This window comes from Oncorhynchus gorbuscha, linkage group LG23 (genome assembly GCF_021184085.1).
Source record: "Oncorhynchus gorbuscha isolate QuinsamMale2020 ecotype Even-year linkage group LG23, OgorEven_v1.0, whole genome shotgun sequence".
NCBI lineage: Eukaryota > Metazoa > Chordata > Actinopteri > Salmoniformes > Salmonidae > Oncorhynchus > Oncorhynchus gorbuscha.
The window spans coordinates 19547090-19563105 of record NC_060195.1 but is presented as its reverse complement, the minus strand read 5'-3'; the positions used below and the strand labels follow the sequence as shown (position 1 = coordinate 19563105).

General features: G+C 46.3%; 1 protein-coding gene across 1 annotated transcript in view; it reads left to right on the top strand.

Moving 5' to 3' along the window:
- LOC124010636 (serine/threonine-protein phosphatase 2B catalytic subunit alpha isoform-like) overlaps nt 1-16016 on the top strand; it is a 50540-nt gene that overhangs the window by 25407 nt on the left and 9117 nt on the right. The window contains exon 2 of the mRNA XM_046323307.1: nt 9723-9923. Within this exon, the coding sequence (XP_046179263.1) occupies nt 9723-9923 (201 nt within the window). The remainder of the gene's footprint in view (nt 1-9722; nt 9924-16016) is intronic.

The window sequence follows — 16016 nt, the reverse complement described above, 5'->3', positions numbered from 1 at the left end:
GCTGCAACTCGACACGTGACCTAGGAACGGGCCAATCACTGACAGCCTGGACCTTAGCGGGATCCATCTGAATGCCTTCAGCGGAAATAACAGAACCGAGAAATGTGACAGAGGAGACATGAAAGGCGCACTTCTCAGCCTTCACGTAGAGACAATTCTCTAAAAGGCGTTGGAGTACACGTCGAACGTGCTGAACATGAATCTCGAGTGACGGTGAAAAAATCAGGATATCGTCAAGGTAGACAAAAACAAAGATGTTCAGCATGTCTCTCAGTACATCATTAACTAATGCCTGAAAAACAGCTGGAGCATTAGCGAGACCAAACGGCAGAACCCGGTACTCAAAATGCCCTAACGGAGTGTTAAACGCCGTTTTCCACTCGTCCCCCTCTCTGATGCGCACGAGATGGTAAGCATTACGAAGGTCCAACTTAGTAAAGAACCTGGCTCCCTGCAGAATCTCGAAGGCTGACGACATAAGGGGAAGCGGATAACGATTCTTAACCGTTATGTCATTCAGCCCTCGATAATCCACGCAGGGGCGCAGAGTACCGTCCTTCTTCTTAACAAAAAAAAAACCCCGCTCCGGCAGGAGAGGAAGAAGGCACTACGGTGCCGGCGTCAAGAGAAACAGACAAATAATCCTCGAGAGCCTTACGTTCGGGAGCCGACAGAGAGTATAGTCTACCCCGAGGGGGAGTGGTCCCCGGAAGGAGATCAATACTACAATCATACGACCGGTGAGGAGGAAGGGAGTTGGCTCTGGACCGACTGAAGACCGTGCGCAGATCATGATATTCCTCCGGCACTCCTGTCCAATCACCAGGTTCCTCCTGAGAAGAGGGGACAGAAGTAACAGGAGGGATAGCAGACATTAAACACTTCACATGACAAGAAACGTTCCAGGATAGGATAGAATTACTAGACCAATTAATAGAAGGATTATGACATACTAGCCAGGGATGACCCAAAACAACAGGTGTAAAAGGTGAACGAAAAATCAAAAAGGAAATGGTCTCACTGTGGTTACCAGATACTGTGAGGGTTAAAGGTAGTGTCTCATATCTGATACTGGGGAGAAGACTACCATCTAAGGCGAACATGGGCGTGGGCTTCCCTAACTGTCTGAGAGGAATGTCATGTTTCCGAGCCCATGCTTCGTCCATAAAACAACCCTCAGCCCCAGAGTCTATCAAGGCACTGCATGAAGCAGCCGAACCGGTCCAGCGTAGATGGACCGACATGGTAGTACAGGATCTTGATGGAGAGACCTGAGTAGTAGCGCTCACCAGTAGCCCTCCGCTTACTGATGAGCTCTGGCTTTTACTGGACATGAATTGACAAAATGTCCAGCAGAACCGCAATAGAGGCAAAGGCGGTTGGTGATCCTCCGTTCCCTCTCCTTAGTCGAGATGCGAATACCTCCCAGCTGCATGGGCTCAGTCTCTGAGCCGGAGGGAGGAGATGGTTGCAATGCGGAGAGGGGGAACACCGTTAACGCGAGCTCTCTTCCACGAGCTCGGTGACGAAGATCTACCCGTCGTTCTATGCGGATGGCGAGTGCAATCAAAGAGTCCACACTGGAAGGAACCTCCCGGGAGAGAATCTCATCCGTAACCTCAGCGTGGAGTCCCTCCAGAAAACGAGCGAGCAGCGCCGGCTCGTTCCAGTCACTAGAGGCAGCAAGAGTGCGGAACTCTAGAGTAATCCGTTATGGATCGATCACCTTGACATAGGGAAGCCAAGGCCCTAGAAGCCTCCCTACCAAAAACTGAACGATCAAAAACCTGTATCATCTCCTCTTTAAAGTTCAGATAATTGTTAGAACACTCAGCCCTTGCCTCCCAGATAGCTGTGCCCCACTCTCGAGCCCGACCAGTAAGGAGTGAAATGACGTAAGCAATCCGAGCTCTCTCTCTTGAGTATGTGTTGGGTTGGAGAGAGAACACAATATCACACTGGGTGAGAAAGGAACGGCACTCAGTGGGCTGCCCAGAATAACATGGTGGGTTATTAACCCTAGGTTCCGGAGACTCGGAAGACCAGGAAGTAGCTGGTGGCACGAGACGAAGACTCTGAAACTGTCCTGAGAGGTCGGAAACCTGTGCGGCCAGGGTCTCAACGGCATGACGAGCAGCAGACAATTCCTGCTCTTGTCTGCCGAGCATAGCGCCCTGGATCTCGACGGCAGTGTTACGAGAATCCGTAGTCGCTGGGTCCATTCTTGGTCGGATCCTTCTGTTATGCTGGTGAATGAGGACCCAAAAGCGACTTAACGAAAACAGAGTCTTTATTCCAGTATATGACAAAAGTAATAATCCTGGAAAAATCAAGAAGAAAACAAAACAGGAAAAAACTTAAATCCACTCGTAGTAACGAGGACAGACTGGAGACTCGACCATTGACTGCAGGTTGCTTCGGGAAGGCACCGACCGTAGCAGACTAAGACACCTGCTCACACGCAGCATCTGAAGGAGACAAAACACGACAGGGCGAGACAAGGACACAGAACAGCGAACATCATACAAGGATCCGACAAGGACAGAAGCGGAAAACAAGGGGAGAAATAGGGGCTCAATCAGAGGGCAAAATAGGGGACAGGTGTGAAAAGAGTAAATGAGTGAGTTAGGAGAATGAGGAACAGCTGGGAGCAGGAACGGAACGATAGAGAGAAGAGAGAGAGGGAGGGGGAGAGAGAGGGATAGAAAAAGGGAACGAACCTAATAAGACCAGCAGGGGGAAACGAACAGAAGGGAAAGCACAAGGACAAGACAATATATGACAAAACATGACAAACAGTATTTAACACGAGATCCTCTAAGCTTTACAGGAATGTGGTTCTGAATATAGACACCACCTCCGTTGACATTTCTGTCTTTTCTGTAGATGTTATAATCATGTATTGCTACCACTGTATCAGAGGTATTATCTAGGTGAGTTTCAGAGATAATCTGAATATGAATGTCATCTGTTACTAGTAAATTATTGTTTTCATAAACCTTGTTTCCTAAGCTACATATGTTAACGTGGGCTATTTTGAGCACTTTTTTTCTGGAATGATTGATTGCACACAGTGGTCTTCCTACTAGGCCACACTGCCTCAGTGCTAACAGTATTACTCTGGTTCATAGGCACATGATTACTGCATACAATAGCTGTAGGATCAGCTGAGGCATTCAGGGTAGTAAGAGAGACATTAATTAGGTTACTTACTGTAACGTTCGTCTGTTGTATGAAGAGAGTCAGACCGAAATGCAGCGTGTAGGTTACTCATGACTTTTAAGGAAAGTATTGTGGTACATGAAATAACTGATAAACGAAAACAACAAACGAAACGTGAAACTAATTACAGTCTATCTGGTGACTACTACACAGAGACAGGTACAAACACCCTCAAAATACAACGCGAACTCAGGCTGCCTAAATACAGTTCCCAATCAGAGACAACGATAAGCAGCTGACTCCAATTGAGAATCGCCTCAGGCAGCCAAGCCTAACTAGACACACCCCTAATCATACACAATCCCAATTACTACAAACCCCAATACGAAAACACAACATATAAACCCATGTCACACCCTGGCTTACCCAAACATATACAAAAACATATACCAAAAACACTGACCAGGGCGTGACAGAACCCCCCCTAAGGTGCGGACTCCGGGACGCACCTCAAGAGCATAGGGAGGGTCCGGGTGGGCGTCTGTCCATGGTGGCGGTTCTGGCTCGGGACGTAGACCCCACTCCATTAATGTCCTATTTCCTCTCCTTCGCGTCCTGGGATAATCCACTTTCTCCGCCGACCATGGCCTAATAGTCCTCACCCTGATCCCCACATAACTGAGGGGGAGCTCGGGACCGAGGGGTAGCTCGGGACAGAGGGGCAGCTCGGGACAGAGGGGCAGCTCAGGACAGAGGGGCAGCTCAGGACAGAGGGGCAGCTCGGGACAGAGGGGCATCTCAGGACAGAGGGGCATCTCAGGACAGAGGGGCAGCTCAGGACAGAGGGGCATCTCAGGACAGAAGGGCATCTCAGGACAGAGGGGCAGCCCGGGACTGAGGGGCAGCTCGGGACAGAAGCAGCCTGGTACTGAGAGGAAGCCTAGTACTGAGAGGAAGCTCAGTACTGAGAGGAAGCTCAGTACTGAGAGGATCTTGGCAGACTGGCACTTCTGGCGGATCCTGGCAGACTGGCACTTCTGGCGGATCCTGGCAGACTGGCGACGCTGGGCAGACTGGGAGCGCTGGGCAGACTGGGAGCACTGGGCAGACTGGGAGCACTGGGAGCACTGGGCAGACTGGGAGCACTGGGCAGACTGGGAGCACTGGGCAGACTGGGAGCACTAGATGCGCTGGGCAGACTGGGAGCACTGGGCAGACTGGGAGCACTGGGCAGACTGGAGACTCCGGCAGCGCAGGAGAGGAGAAAGGCTCTGGCTGCGCTAAACAGGCGGAAGACTCCAACAGCGCAGGAGAGGAGAAAAGCTCTGGCTGCGCTAAACAGGCGGGAGACTCCAACAGCGCAGGAGAGGAGAAAAGCTCTGGCTGCGCTAAACAGGTGGGAGACTCCAACAGCGCAGGAGAGGAGAAAGGCTCTGGCTGCGCTAAACAGGCGGAAGACTCCAACAGCGCAGGAGAGGAGAAAAGCTCTGGCTGCGCTAAACAGGCGGGAGACTCCAACAGCGCAGGAGAGGAGAAAGGCTCTGGCTGCTCTAAACAGGTGGGAGACTCCAACAGCGCAGGAGGGGAGAAAAGCGCTGGCTGCGCTGAACAGGCGAGGCGCACTGGAGGCCTGGTGCGTGGTGCTGGAACTGGTGGTACTGGCGCGAGGACACGCACAGGAAGCCTGGTGCGGGGAGCTGCTACCGGAGGACTGGTGTGTAGAGGTGGCTCTGGATAGACCGGACCGTGCAGGCGCACTGGAGCTCTTGAGCACCGAGCCTGCCCAAGCTTACCTGGCTCGATGCCCACTCTAGCCCGGCCAATAGGAAGGGCTGGTATGTGTCGCAGCTGGCTCTGCACCCGCACTGGAAACACTGTGCGCTCCATAGCATAACACGGTGCCTGCCCGGTCTCTCTAGCCCAACGGTGAGCACAGGGAGTATGCGCAGGTCTCCTACCTGGCATAACTATTCTCCCCTCTAGCCCCCCCCAATACATTTTTTGGGGTGACTTTCCGGTTTCCAACCGCGTCGCCGTGCTGCTTCCTCATACCTGCGCCTCTCCGCTTTAGCTGCTTCTATTTCCTCCTTGGGACGGCGATATTCTCCCGGCTGCGCCCAGGGTCCTTTACCGTCTAATTCCTCCTCCCATGTCCAAATCTCCAAATGGTGCAGTCTCTCCCACTGCAACTGTTCATCACGATTAACAGGGAGAGTAGGCTCAGGTCTGACTCCTGACTCAGCCACTCCAAGAAACTCCCCAGACCTTAATCCCATTGAGATTTTGTGGTTCTCAATCCTCAAGAGGCGGGTGGACAAACAAAAAACCAAGCATTGATTATGCAAGAATGGGTTGCCATCAGTCAGGATGTGGCCCAGACGTTAATTGACAGCATGCCAGGATGGATGCCAGGGGAGGATGCCAGGAGAGGTCTTGAAAAAGAAGGGTCAACACTGCAAATACTGACTCTTTGCATCAACTTCATGTAATTGTCAATAAAAGCTTTTGACACTTAAGAAATTGTCACGACTTCCGCCGAGGTCGGTCCCTCTCCTTGTTCGGGCGGCGTTCTGCGTTTCGACGTCACTGGTCTTCTAGCCATCGCCGATCCACCTTTCATTTTCCATTTGTTTTATCTTGTTTTCCTGCACACCTGGTTTGCATTCCCTCATTACTCATCTTGCATATAACCTTCTGTTTCCCCCCATGTCTGTGTGTGGCATTGTTAAATGTAAATGTATGTGTACTCCAGGCTGGTTTGCGCCGGGTTATTGTAACCCAGGTGGGTTTAGTTTTCTGAGTCCCATGTTTTGTTCGCCTCAAAAAAGGGCTCCTTTTGCTCCCCATTTCTGTGTCCGTAAACACTCTAGCCAGCTGGTCAGCACATGCTCTGAAGACACGGCTATGGATGCCGTCTGGGCTGGCAGCCTTGCGAGGGTTGACACGCTTAAATGTCTTACTCACGTCGGCCACGGAAAGGAGAGCACACAGACCTTGGTAGCGGGCCGCGTCGGTGGCATTGTGTTATCCTCAAAGATGTTAAGGTGTTAAGCTTGTCCGGAAGCAAGACGTCGGTGTCTGCGACATGGCTGGTTTTCCCTTTGTAGTCCGTGATTGTCTGTAGACCTCATGTCTGAGCCGTTGAATTGCAACTCCACTTTGTCTCTATTCTGATGGTTTGCCTGTTTGATTGCCTTATGGAGGGAATGACTACACTGTTTGTATTCAACCATATTTCCAATCACCTTGCCATGGTTTATTGCGATTGTTTGCGCTTTCAGTTTTGAGCGAATGCTGCCATCTATCTACGGTTTCTGGTTAGGGTAGGTTTTAATAGTCACAATGGATACAACAGAGATATTTGTTACAGTCTGTGCGATGAACTGAGAACCCAACTGGCTGGACAGACTCAGACAGTATATCATGAGAGCCATGTTTCCGTGAAACAGAGTATGTTACAATCCCTGATGTCTCTCTGGAAAGAAATCCTCACCCTGAGCTTGTCAACTTTATTATCCAGAGACTGAACATAAGCGAGTAGTATACGCTGACGTGGTGGGAGGTGTACGCACCTCCTAAACCGAACTAGAAGACCACTCTGAGTACCTCTCCTCCACTGGCAGGGTTTTGGATCGGCCTCTGGATTCAGTCCAATTGCCCTGGGGGTTGCGAACAACGGATCCGATTCGGGAAAGTCGTATTCCTGGTCGTAATGCTGGTAGTGCTGGTGAGTTAACACCACTGATATCCAATAGTTCTTCCCGGCAAAACAAATCTGGGCTAATAATGTAAGAAATAACACGTAAAAAAACAAATACTGCAAAGTTTCCTAAGAGCTAGAGCCACAGCAGCTCTCTCTGTCGGAGCAATTTTTTTCAATAATCTTGTCACGTGGCTAGGGTGGGTTATCTAGGTGTTTATCGTTGTCTCTGGTCGGGGATTATATTTAGGCAGCCGTTTCCCCATTATGCTTTGTGGGATCTTGACTATATATAGTTGCCTGTGAGCACTATAGCAGCTTCACGTTTCGTTTTGCATTTATTGTTTTCTTTGAATTTCACTTCAAAATAAAGAGGATTGAACCATATCATGCTGCGTCTTGGTCCACTCATTATAACGTCCGTGACAAATCTCCGTATGTGATATTTGTGTTGGATAAATAAGATACATGATGACGAACAAAAATACAGGCACCAATTTAATTCCACAAAATTATGCAAATGACCCTAAACCCCATATTTCCATTAATTAATAAAAAGCATTATTTTGCAATGGCATTTTTGTTCTCCTGGTCATTTTGCCTGGCAACAGTTTCATTTATCGACTTTTCATTTTTTTAACGGTCAAATTTGGCTGTTGCCGGCTAGCAGTAACCCTGGTAGGTAGATAGGTAGGTTAGGTACGTAGGTAGGGAGTGCAAAAGGTAGTGCACTGGGCCTTTACTAGTATTAGTGGACCGATATAGCCGTCTGTAGCCCCCAAAATAAATAAATCCCCGAACATCTTCCTGCGGCTATGCAAACAGGATGCATGTTTTGGAGAAATGTTATTCTGTACAGGCTTCCTTTTTTCTTTCTGTCATTTAGGTTAGTATTGTTGAGTAACTACAATGTTGTTGATCCATCCACAGTTGTCTCCTATCACACCCATTAAACTGTAACTATTTTAAAGTCACCATTGGCCTCATGGTGAAATCCCTGAGCGGTTTCCATCCTTTCCAGCAACTAAGTTAGGAAGGACGCCTGTATCTTTGTAGTGAAATGTAATTAATAACTTTGCTCAAATGGATATTCACTGTATACTTTTTACCCATCTACCAATAGGTGCCCTACTTTGTGAGGCATTGGAGACCTCCCTGGTCTTTGTGGTTGAATCTGTCTTTGAAATTCACTTGTAGATGTGGGGTACAGAGAGGGTAGTAGTCATTCAAAAACCATGTTAAACACTATTATTGCACACAGAGCGATTTCATGCAACTTATTGTGACTTGTTAAGCAAATGTTTACTCCTGGACTTATTTCGGCTTTCCATAACAAAGAAGTTGAATACTTATTGACTCAAGACATTTCATGTTTTGATTTCTAATTAACTTGTAACAATATAATTCCACTCTGACATTATGGTGTATTGTGTGTAAGTGACACAACATCTAAGTTTAATACATTTTAAATTCAGGCTGTTACACAACAAAATGTGGAAAAAGTCAAGGGGTGTGAATACTTCCTGAAGGCACTGTGGGTAGGTACAGTGCATTCAGAAAAGTATTCACACCACTTCACTTTTTGTTACGTTACAGCCTTATTCTAAAATTTAGCAATCTACATAAAATTACCCATCATGACAATGCAAAAACAGGTTTTTAGAAAGTTTTGCAAATGTATTCAAAATAAAAAATGGAAATATTACATTTACATAAGTATTCAGGGCCTTTACTCAGTACTTTGTTGAAGCACCTTTGGCAATGATTACAGCTGCAAGTATTCTTCGGTATAACGCTTCAAGCTTGGCACACCTGTATTCTTCTCTGCAGATCCTCTCAAGCTCTGTCAGGTTGGATGAGGAGCGTCGGGCTCTGGCTGGGCCACTCAAGGACATTCAGAGACTTGTCCTGAAGCCACTCCTGCATTGTCTTGGCTGTGTGCTTAGGGTTGTCGTCCTGTTTGAAGGTGAGCCTTCGCCCCAGTCTGAGGTCCTTTGTGCTCTGGAGCAGGTTTTCATCAAGGATCTCTCTGTACTTTACTCTGTTCATCTTTCCCTCGATCCTGACTAGTCTCCTAGTCCCTCCCGCCGAAAAACATCTCCACAGCATGATGCTGCCACCACCATGCTTCACCGGTAGGGATAGTATTGGCCAGGTGATGAGCGGTGGCTGGTTTCCTCAACAATTGACACTTGGCATTCAGGCCAAAGAGTTCAATCTTTGTTTCATCCTATTTCTCATGGTCTGAGAGTCTTTAGGTGCCTTTTGGCAAACTCCAAGCTGGCTGTCATGTGCCCTTTTACTGAGAAGTGGCTTCCGTCTGGCCATAAAGGCCTGATTGGTGGAGTACTGCAGAGATGGTTGTCCTTCTGGAAGGTTCTACCATCTCCACAGAGGAACTCTGGAGCTTCGTTAGAGTCACCATCGGGTTCTTGGTCACCTCCCTGACCCAGGCCCTTATTCCCTGATTGATCAGTTTGGCCGGGCGGCTAGCTTTAGGAAGAGTGCCTTTCCAAATCATGTCCAATCAAATGAATTTACCACAGGTGGACTCCAATGAAGTTATAGAAATATCTCAAGGATGATCAATGGAAATAGGATGCACCTGAGCTCAATTTCGAGTGTCTGAATACTTGTGTATTTCTGTATTTTCTGTTTCACATCGTCATTATGAGGTATTGTGTGTAGATGTAGGAGGAACATTTTTACACATTTTTATTAATTGACTACATTTTTTAATAAGGCTGTAACATAACAATGTGTGTAAAAACATTTATCTCCCTTATACTTTTTGTCATCCTGTCCCCCCATCTTTCTCCCTTTTCCCTTTTCCTCTATCTATCCTTCCTCCTCCCTCTAGCGGTCCCCTTCCCTCTGAGCCACAGGCTCTCCATGAAGGAAGTGTTTGACTGTGAGGGGAAGCCTAGAGTAGACCTGCTAAAAGCCCACCTCACCAAGGAGGGCCGTCTGGAGGAGGTGGTGGCCCTACGCATCATCAATGAGGGAGCCGCCATCCTGTGCCAGGAGAGGACCATGCTGGATATAGAAGCCCCAGTCACAGGTGAGGAGGGAGAGGGGGAAGGAAAGGAGGAGAGTGGAGAGGAAGGAGAGGACCATGCTGGATATAGAGGCCCCAGTCACAGGTGAGGAGAGGTGAGGTATGGGAGAAGAGGTGAAAGGAGGTGGAGAGGTGAAGGGAGGGAGAGAAAAAGGGAGAGTGATGGACAATGAGAAGGGTGAGGGAGGGAGATGGGTAAGAAGAGAAAGGAAGAGAGACAAAAGCACCACACACCAAGGAAAGAGAGAGGGAGGGAGGGTTAAAGAGAGAGGGAGGGAGGGTTAAATAGAGAGGAGGTAGGGTTAAAGAGAGGGAGATGTAGAGTTGAAGAGAGGGGGAGGTAGGGTTAAAGAGAGGGGGAGGTAGGGTTAAATAGAGAGGAGGTAGGGTTAAAGAGAGGGGGAGATAGGGTTAAATAGAGAGGATGTAGGGTTAAAGAGAGGGGGAGGTAGGGTTAAATAGAGAGGAGGTAGGGTTAAATAGAGAGGAGGTAGGGTTAAATAGAGAGGAGGTAGGGTTAAATAGAGAGGAGGTAGAGTTAAATAGAGAGGAGGTAGAGTTAAATAGAGATGAGGTAGAGTTAAAGAGAGGGGGAGGTAGGGTTAAATAGAGAGGAGGTAGAGTTAAATAGAGAGGAGGTAGAGTTAAATAGAGATGAGGTAGGGTTAAAGAGAGGGGGAGGTAGGGTTAAATAGAGAGAAGGTAGGGTTAAATAGAGAGGAGGTAGGGTTAAAGAGAGGGGGAGGTAGGGTTAAATAGAGAGGAGGTAGGGTTAAAAAGAGAGGAGGTAGGGTTAAAGAGAGGGGGAGGTAGGGTTAAATAGAGAGGAGGTAGAGTTAAAGAGAGGGGGAGGTATGGTTAAATAGAGAGGAGGTAGAGTTAAAGAGAGGGGGAGGTAGGGTTAAATAGAGAGGAGGTAGGGTTAAATAGAGAGGATGTAGGGTTAAAGAGAGGGGGAGGTAGGGTTAAATAGAGAGGAGGTAGAGTTAAAGAGAGGGGGAGGTAGGGTTAATTAGAGAGGAGGTAGGGTTAAATAGAGAGGATGTAGGGTTAAAGAGAGGGAGATGTAGAGTTGAAGAGAGGGGGAGGTAGGGTTAAAGAGAGGGGGAGGTAGGGTTAAATAGAGAGGAGGTAGGGTTAAATGGAGATGAGGTAGGGTTAAAGAGAGGGGGAGGTAGGGTTAAATAGAGAGGAGGTAGGGTTAAATAGAGAGGAGGTAGGGTTAAAGAGAGGGGGAGGTAGGGTTAAATAGAGAGGAGGTAGAGTTAAAGAGAGGGGGAGGTAGGGTTAAATAGAGAGGAGGTAGAGTTAAAGAGAAGGGGAGGGAGGGTTAAATAGAGAGGAGGTAGAGTTAAATAGAGAGGAGGTAGAGTTAAAGAGAGGGGCGGTAAGGTTAAAGAGAGGGGGAGGTAGGGTTAAATAGAGAGGAGGTAGGGTTAAAGAGAGGAGGAGGTAGGGTTAAATAGAGAGGAGGTAGGGTTAAATAGAGAGGAGGTAGGGTTAAAGAGAGGGGGAGGTAGGGTTAAATAGAGAGGAGGTAGGGTTAAATAGAGAGGAGGTAGGGTTAAAGAGAGGGGGAGGTAGGGTTAAATAGAGAGGAGGTAGGGTTAAAGAGAGGAGGTAGGGTTAAATAGGAGGAGGTAGGGTTAAAGAGAGAGGAGGTAGGGTTAAATAGAGAGGAGGGTTAAAGAGAGGGGAGGTAGGGTTAAATAGAGAGGAGGTAGAGTTAAAGAGAGGGGGAGGGAGGGTTAAATAGAGAGGAGGTAGAGTTAAATAGAGAGGAGGTAGAGTTAAAGAGAGGGGGCGGTAAGGTTAAAGAGAGGGGGAGGTAGGGTTAAATAGAGAGGAGGTAGGGTTAAAGAGAGGAGGAGGTAGGGTTAAATAGAGAGGAGGTAGGGTTAAATAGAGAGGAGGTAGGGTTAAAGAGAGGGGGAGGTAGGGTTAAATAGAGAGGAGGTAGGGTTAAATAGAGAGGAGGTAGGGTTAAAGAGAGGGGGAGGTAGGGTTAAATAGAGAGGAGGTAGGGTTAAATAGAGAGGAGGTAGGGTTAAAGAGAGGGGGAGGTAGGGTTAAATAGAGAGGAGGTAGGGTTAAATAGAGAGGAGGTAGGGTTAAAGAGAGGGGGAGGTAGGGTTAAATAGAGAGGAGGTAGGGTTAAATAGAGAGGAGGTAGGGTTAAAGAGAGGGGGAGGTAGGGTTAAATATAGAGGAGGTAGGGTTAAATAGAGAGGAGGTAGGGTTAAAGAGAGGGGGAGGTAGGGTTAAATAGAGAGGAGGTAGAGTTAAAGAGAGGGGGAGGTATGGTTAAATAGAGAGGAGGTAGAGTTAAAGAGAGGGGGAGGTAGGGTTAAATAGAGAGGAGGTAGAGTTAAAGAGATGGGGAGGGAGGGTTAAATAGAGAGGAGGTAGAGTTAAATAGAGATGTGGTAGAGTTAAAGAGAGGGGGAGGTATGGTTAAATAGAGAGGAGGTAAAGTTAAAGAGAGGGGGAGGTAGAGTTAAATAGAGAGGAGGTAGGGTTAAATAGAGAGGATGTAGGGTTAAAGAGAGGGGGAGATAGGGTTAAATAGAGAGGAGGTAGAGTTAAATAGAGATGTGGTAGAGTTAAAGAGAGGGGGAGGTAGGGTTAAATAGAGAGGAGGTAGAGTTAAATAGAGATGAGGTAGGGTTAAAGAGAGGGGGAGGTAGGGTTAAATAGAGAGGAGCTAGGGTTAAATAGAGAGGAGATAGGGTTAAAGAGAGGATGGAGATAGGGTTAAATAGAGAGGAGGTAGAGTTAAATAGAGATGTGGTAGAGTTAAAGAGAGGGGGAGGTAGGGTTAAATAGAGAGGAGGTAGAGTTAAATAGAGATGAGGTAGGGTTAAAGAGAGGGGGAGGTAGGGTTAAATAGAGAGGAGGTAGAGTTAAAGAGAGGGGGAGGGAGGGTTAAATAGAGAGGAGGTAGAGTTAAATAGAGAGGAGGTAGAGTTAAATAGAGATGAGGTAGAGTTAAAGAGAGGGGGATGTAGGGTTAAATAGATAGGAGGTAGGGTTAAATAGAGGGGGAGGTAGGGTTAAATAGAGAGGAGGTAGGGTTGAAGAGAGTGGAGGTAGGGTTAAATAGAGAGGAGGTAAAGTTAAAGAGAGGGGGAGGTAGGGTTAAATAGAGAGGAGGTAGGGTTAAATAGAGAGGAGGTAGGGTTAAAGAGAGAGGAGGTAGGGTTAAATAGAGAGGAGGTAGGGTTAAAGAGAGGGGGAGGTATGGTTAAATAGAGAGGAGGTAAAGTTAAAGAGAGGGGGAGGTAGGGTTAAATAGAGAGGAGGTAGGGTTAAATAGAGAGGATGTAGGGTTAAAGAGAGGGGGAGATAGGGTTAAATAGAGAGGAGGTAGAGTTAAATAGAGATGTGGTAGAGTTAAAGAGAGGGGGAGGTAGGGTTAAATAGAGAGGAGGTAGAGTTAAATAGAGATGAGGTAGGGTTAAAGAGAGGGGGAGGTAGGGTTAAATAGAGAGGAGGTAGAGTTAAAGAGAGGGGGAGGGAGGGTTAAATAGAGAGGATGTAGAGTTAAATAGAGAGGAGGTAGAGTTAAAGAGAGGGGGAGGGAGGGTTAAAGAGAGAGGAGGTAGAGTTAAAGAGAGGGGGAGGGAGGGTTAAAGAGAGAGGAGGTAGGGTTAAAGAGAGGGGGAGGGAGGGTTAAATAGAGAGGAGGTAGAGTTAAAGAGAGGGGGAGGGAGGGTTAAAGAGAGAGGAGGTAGGGTTAAATAGAGAGGAGGTAGAGTTAAAGAGAGGGGGAGGGAGGGTTAAAGAGAGGGGAGGGAGGGTTAAAGAGAGGGGGAGGTAGGGTTAAATAGAGGGGGAGGGAGGGTTAAATATAGAGGAGGTAGAGTTAAAGAGAGGGGGAGGTAGGGTTAAATAGAGAGGAGGTAGGGTTAAATAGAGAGGAGGTAGAGTTAAAGAGAGGGGGAGGGAGGGTTAAAGAGAGATTACAAGTCAAATGAATGTACATCTTCCATAATGAGTAATTGTTTCTGGCTTAATCATAACTGTTGTGCCGAATGTCACTTAATGGAATTAATCGCCTCTAGATATTCTCAATAATAGCAGAACAATCTCCTTGCCAATAATATGGTGAACTGAATTGAATTGAGAGAGTGATGGGAAAGGGGGACGGGAGGTAGAGAGATGCTGACAGAGGAACAGAAGATGGTTTGGCAGATAAATAGAGAGAGGGACAATGAAAGGGGAGAAAGAGAGAATGGTCTTGTGCCGCTGCCTACATTAAAACTACCAGCGGAAAAGCTCTGTTTTAGTTTTGACTTGTGTATCTACTGGATAGCTTTGGTGTGTGTCTTTCTCCATGGAAACGGTAGCTGTAAGATAATTCCTTGATAGCACACATCCCACAAACACAGTGAGAGAAGAGACAGTAGCTAGCTACTCTATGGTTTTCACAGTAACTGCTAGTCCCCAGAGAGAAGAGGTGGTAGGCAGGCTGGGAGGCAGGCTGGGAGGCAGGCTCGGAGGCAGGCTGGGAGGCAGGCTGGGAGGCAGGCTTCACACACAGACAGACAGCAGCCATTACGCTTCTCCCTAACGCTCTATGCTGTTTGTTCTGTAGGAACATATGACAGAAACGAGTGAGTGTAGTGGGGGTTGTGCCACTGTCAGAGTAGAGCTTTTCTTATGTGACAATTTACATTTTCATGGAAATTACTTGAAAAATATGAGAAAGGGTTGATGTTTATCTTTCTGCTTTGTTGTCACTTCCAGAGACTGGTTGGAATATATTCAGGTTGTAATCTATTGTAAGACTAGATGAAACTAAAGTATTATACTCAGGTTGGCATCTATTGTAAGACTAGATGGAACTAAAGTAATATACTCAGGTTGGCATCTATTGTGAGACTAGATGAAACTAAAGTAATATACTCAGGTTGGCATCTATTGTAAGACTAGATGAAACTAAAGTAATATACTCAGGTTGGCATCTATTGTGAGACTAGATGAAACTAAAGTATTATACTCAGGTTGGCATCTATTGTGAGACTAGATGAAACTAAAGTAATATACTCAGGTTGGCATCTATTGTGAGACTAGATGAAACTAAAGTAATATACTCAGGTTGGCATCTATTGTGAGACTAGATGAAACTAAAGTATTATACTCAGGTTGGCATCTATTGTGAGACTAGATGAAACTAAAGTAATATACTCAGGTTGGCATCTATTGTGAGACTAGATGAAACTAAAGTATTATACTCAGGTTGGCATCTATTGTGAGACTAGAGGAAACTAAAGTAATATACTCAGGTTGGCATCTATTGTGAGACTAGATGAAACTAAAGTATTATACTCAGGTTGGCATCTATTGTGAGACTAGATGAAACTAAAGTAATATACTCAGGTTGGCATCTATTGTGAGACTAGATGAAACTAAAGTATTATACTCAGGTTGGCATCTATTGTGAGACTAGATTAAACTAAAGTAATATACTCAGGTTGGCATCTATTGTGAGACTAGATGAAACTAAAGTATTATACTCAGGTTGGCATCTATTGTGAGACTAGATGAAACTAAAGTAATATACTCAGGTTGGCATCTATTGTGAGACTAGATTAAACTAAAGTAATATACTCAGGTTGGCATCTATTGTGAGACTAGATGAAACTAAAGTAATATACTCAGGTTGGCATCTATTGTGAGACTAGATGAAACTAAAGTATTATACTCAGGTTGGCATCTATTGTGAGACTAGATGAAACTAAAGTAATATACTCAGGTTGGCATCTATTGTGAGACTAGATTAAACTAAAGTAATATACTCAGGTTGGCATCTATTGTGAGACTAGATTAAACTAAAGTATTATACTCAGGTTGGCATCTATTGTGAGACTAGATTAAACTAAAGTATTATACTCAGGTTGGCATCTATTGTGAGACTAGATTTACATTTACATTTAAGTCATTTAGCAGACGCTCTTATCCAGAGCGACTTACAAATTGGTGCATTCACCTTATGATGAAACTAAAGTAATATACTCAGGTTGGCATCTATTGTGAGACTAGATGAAACTAAAGTAATATACTCAGGTTGGCATCTATTGTGAGTCTAGATGA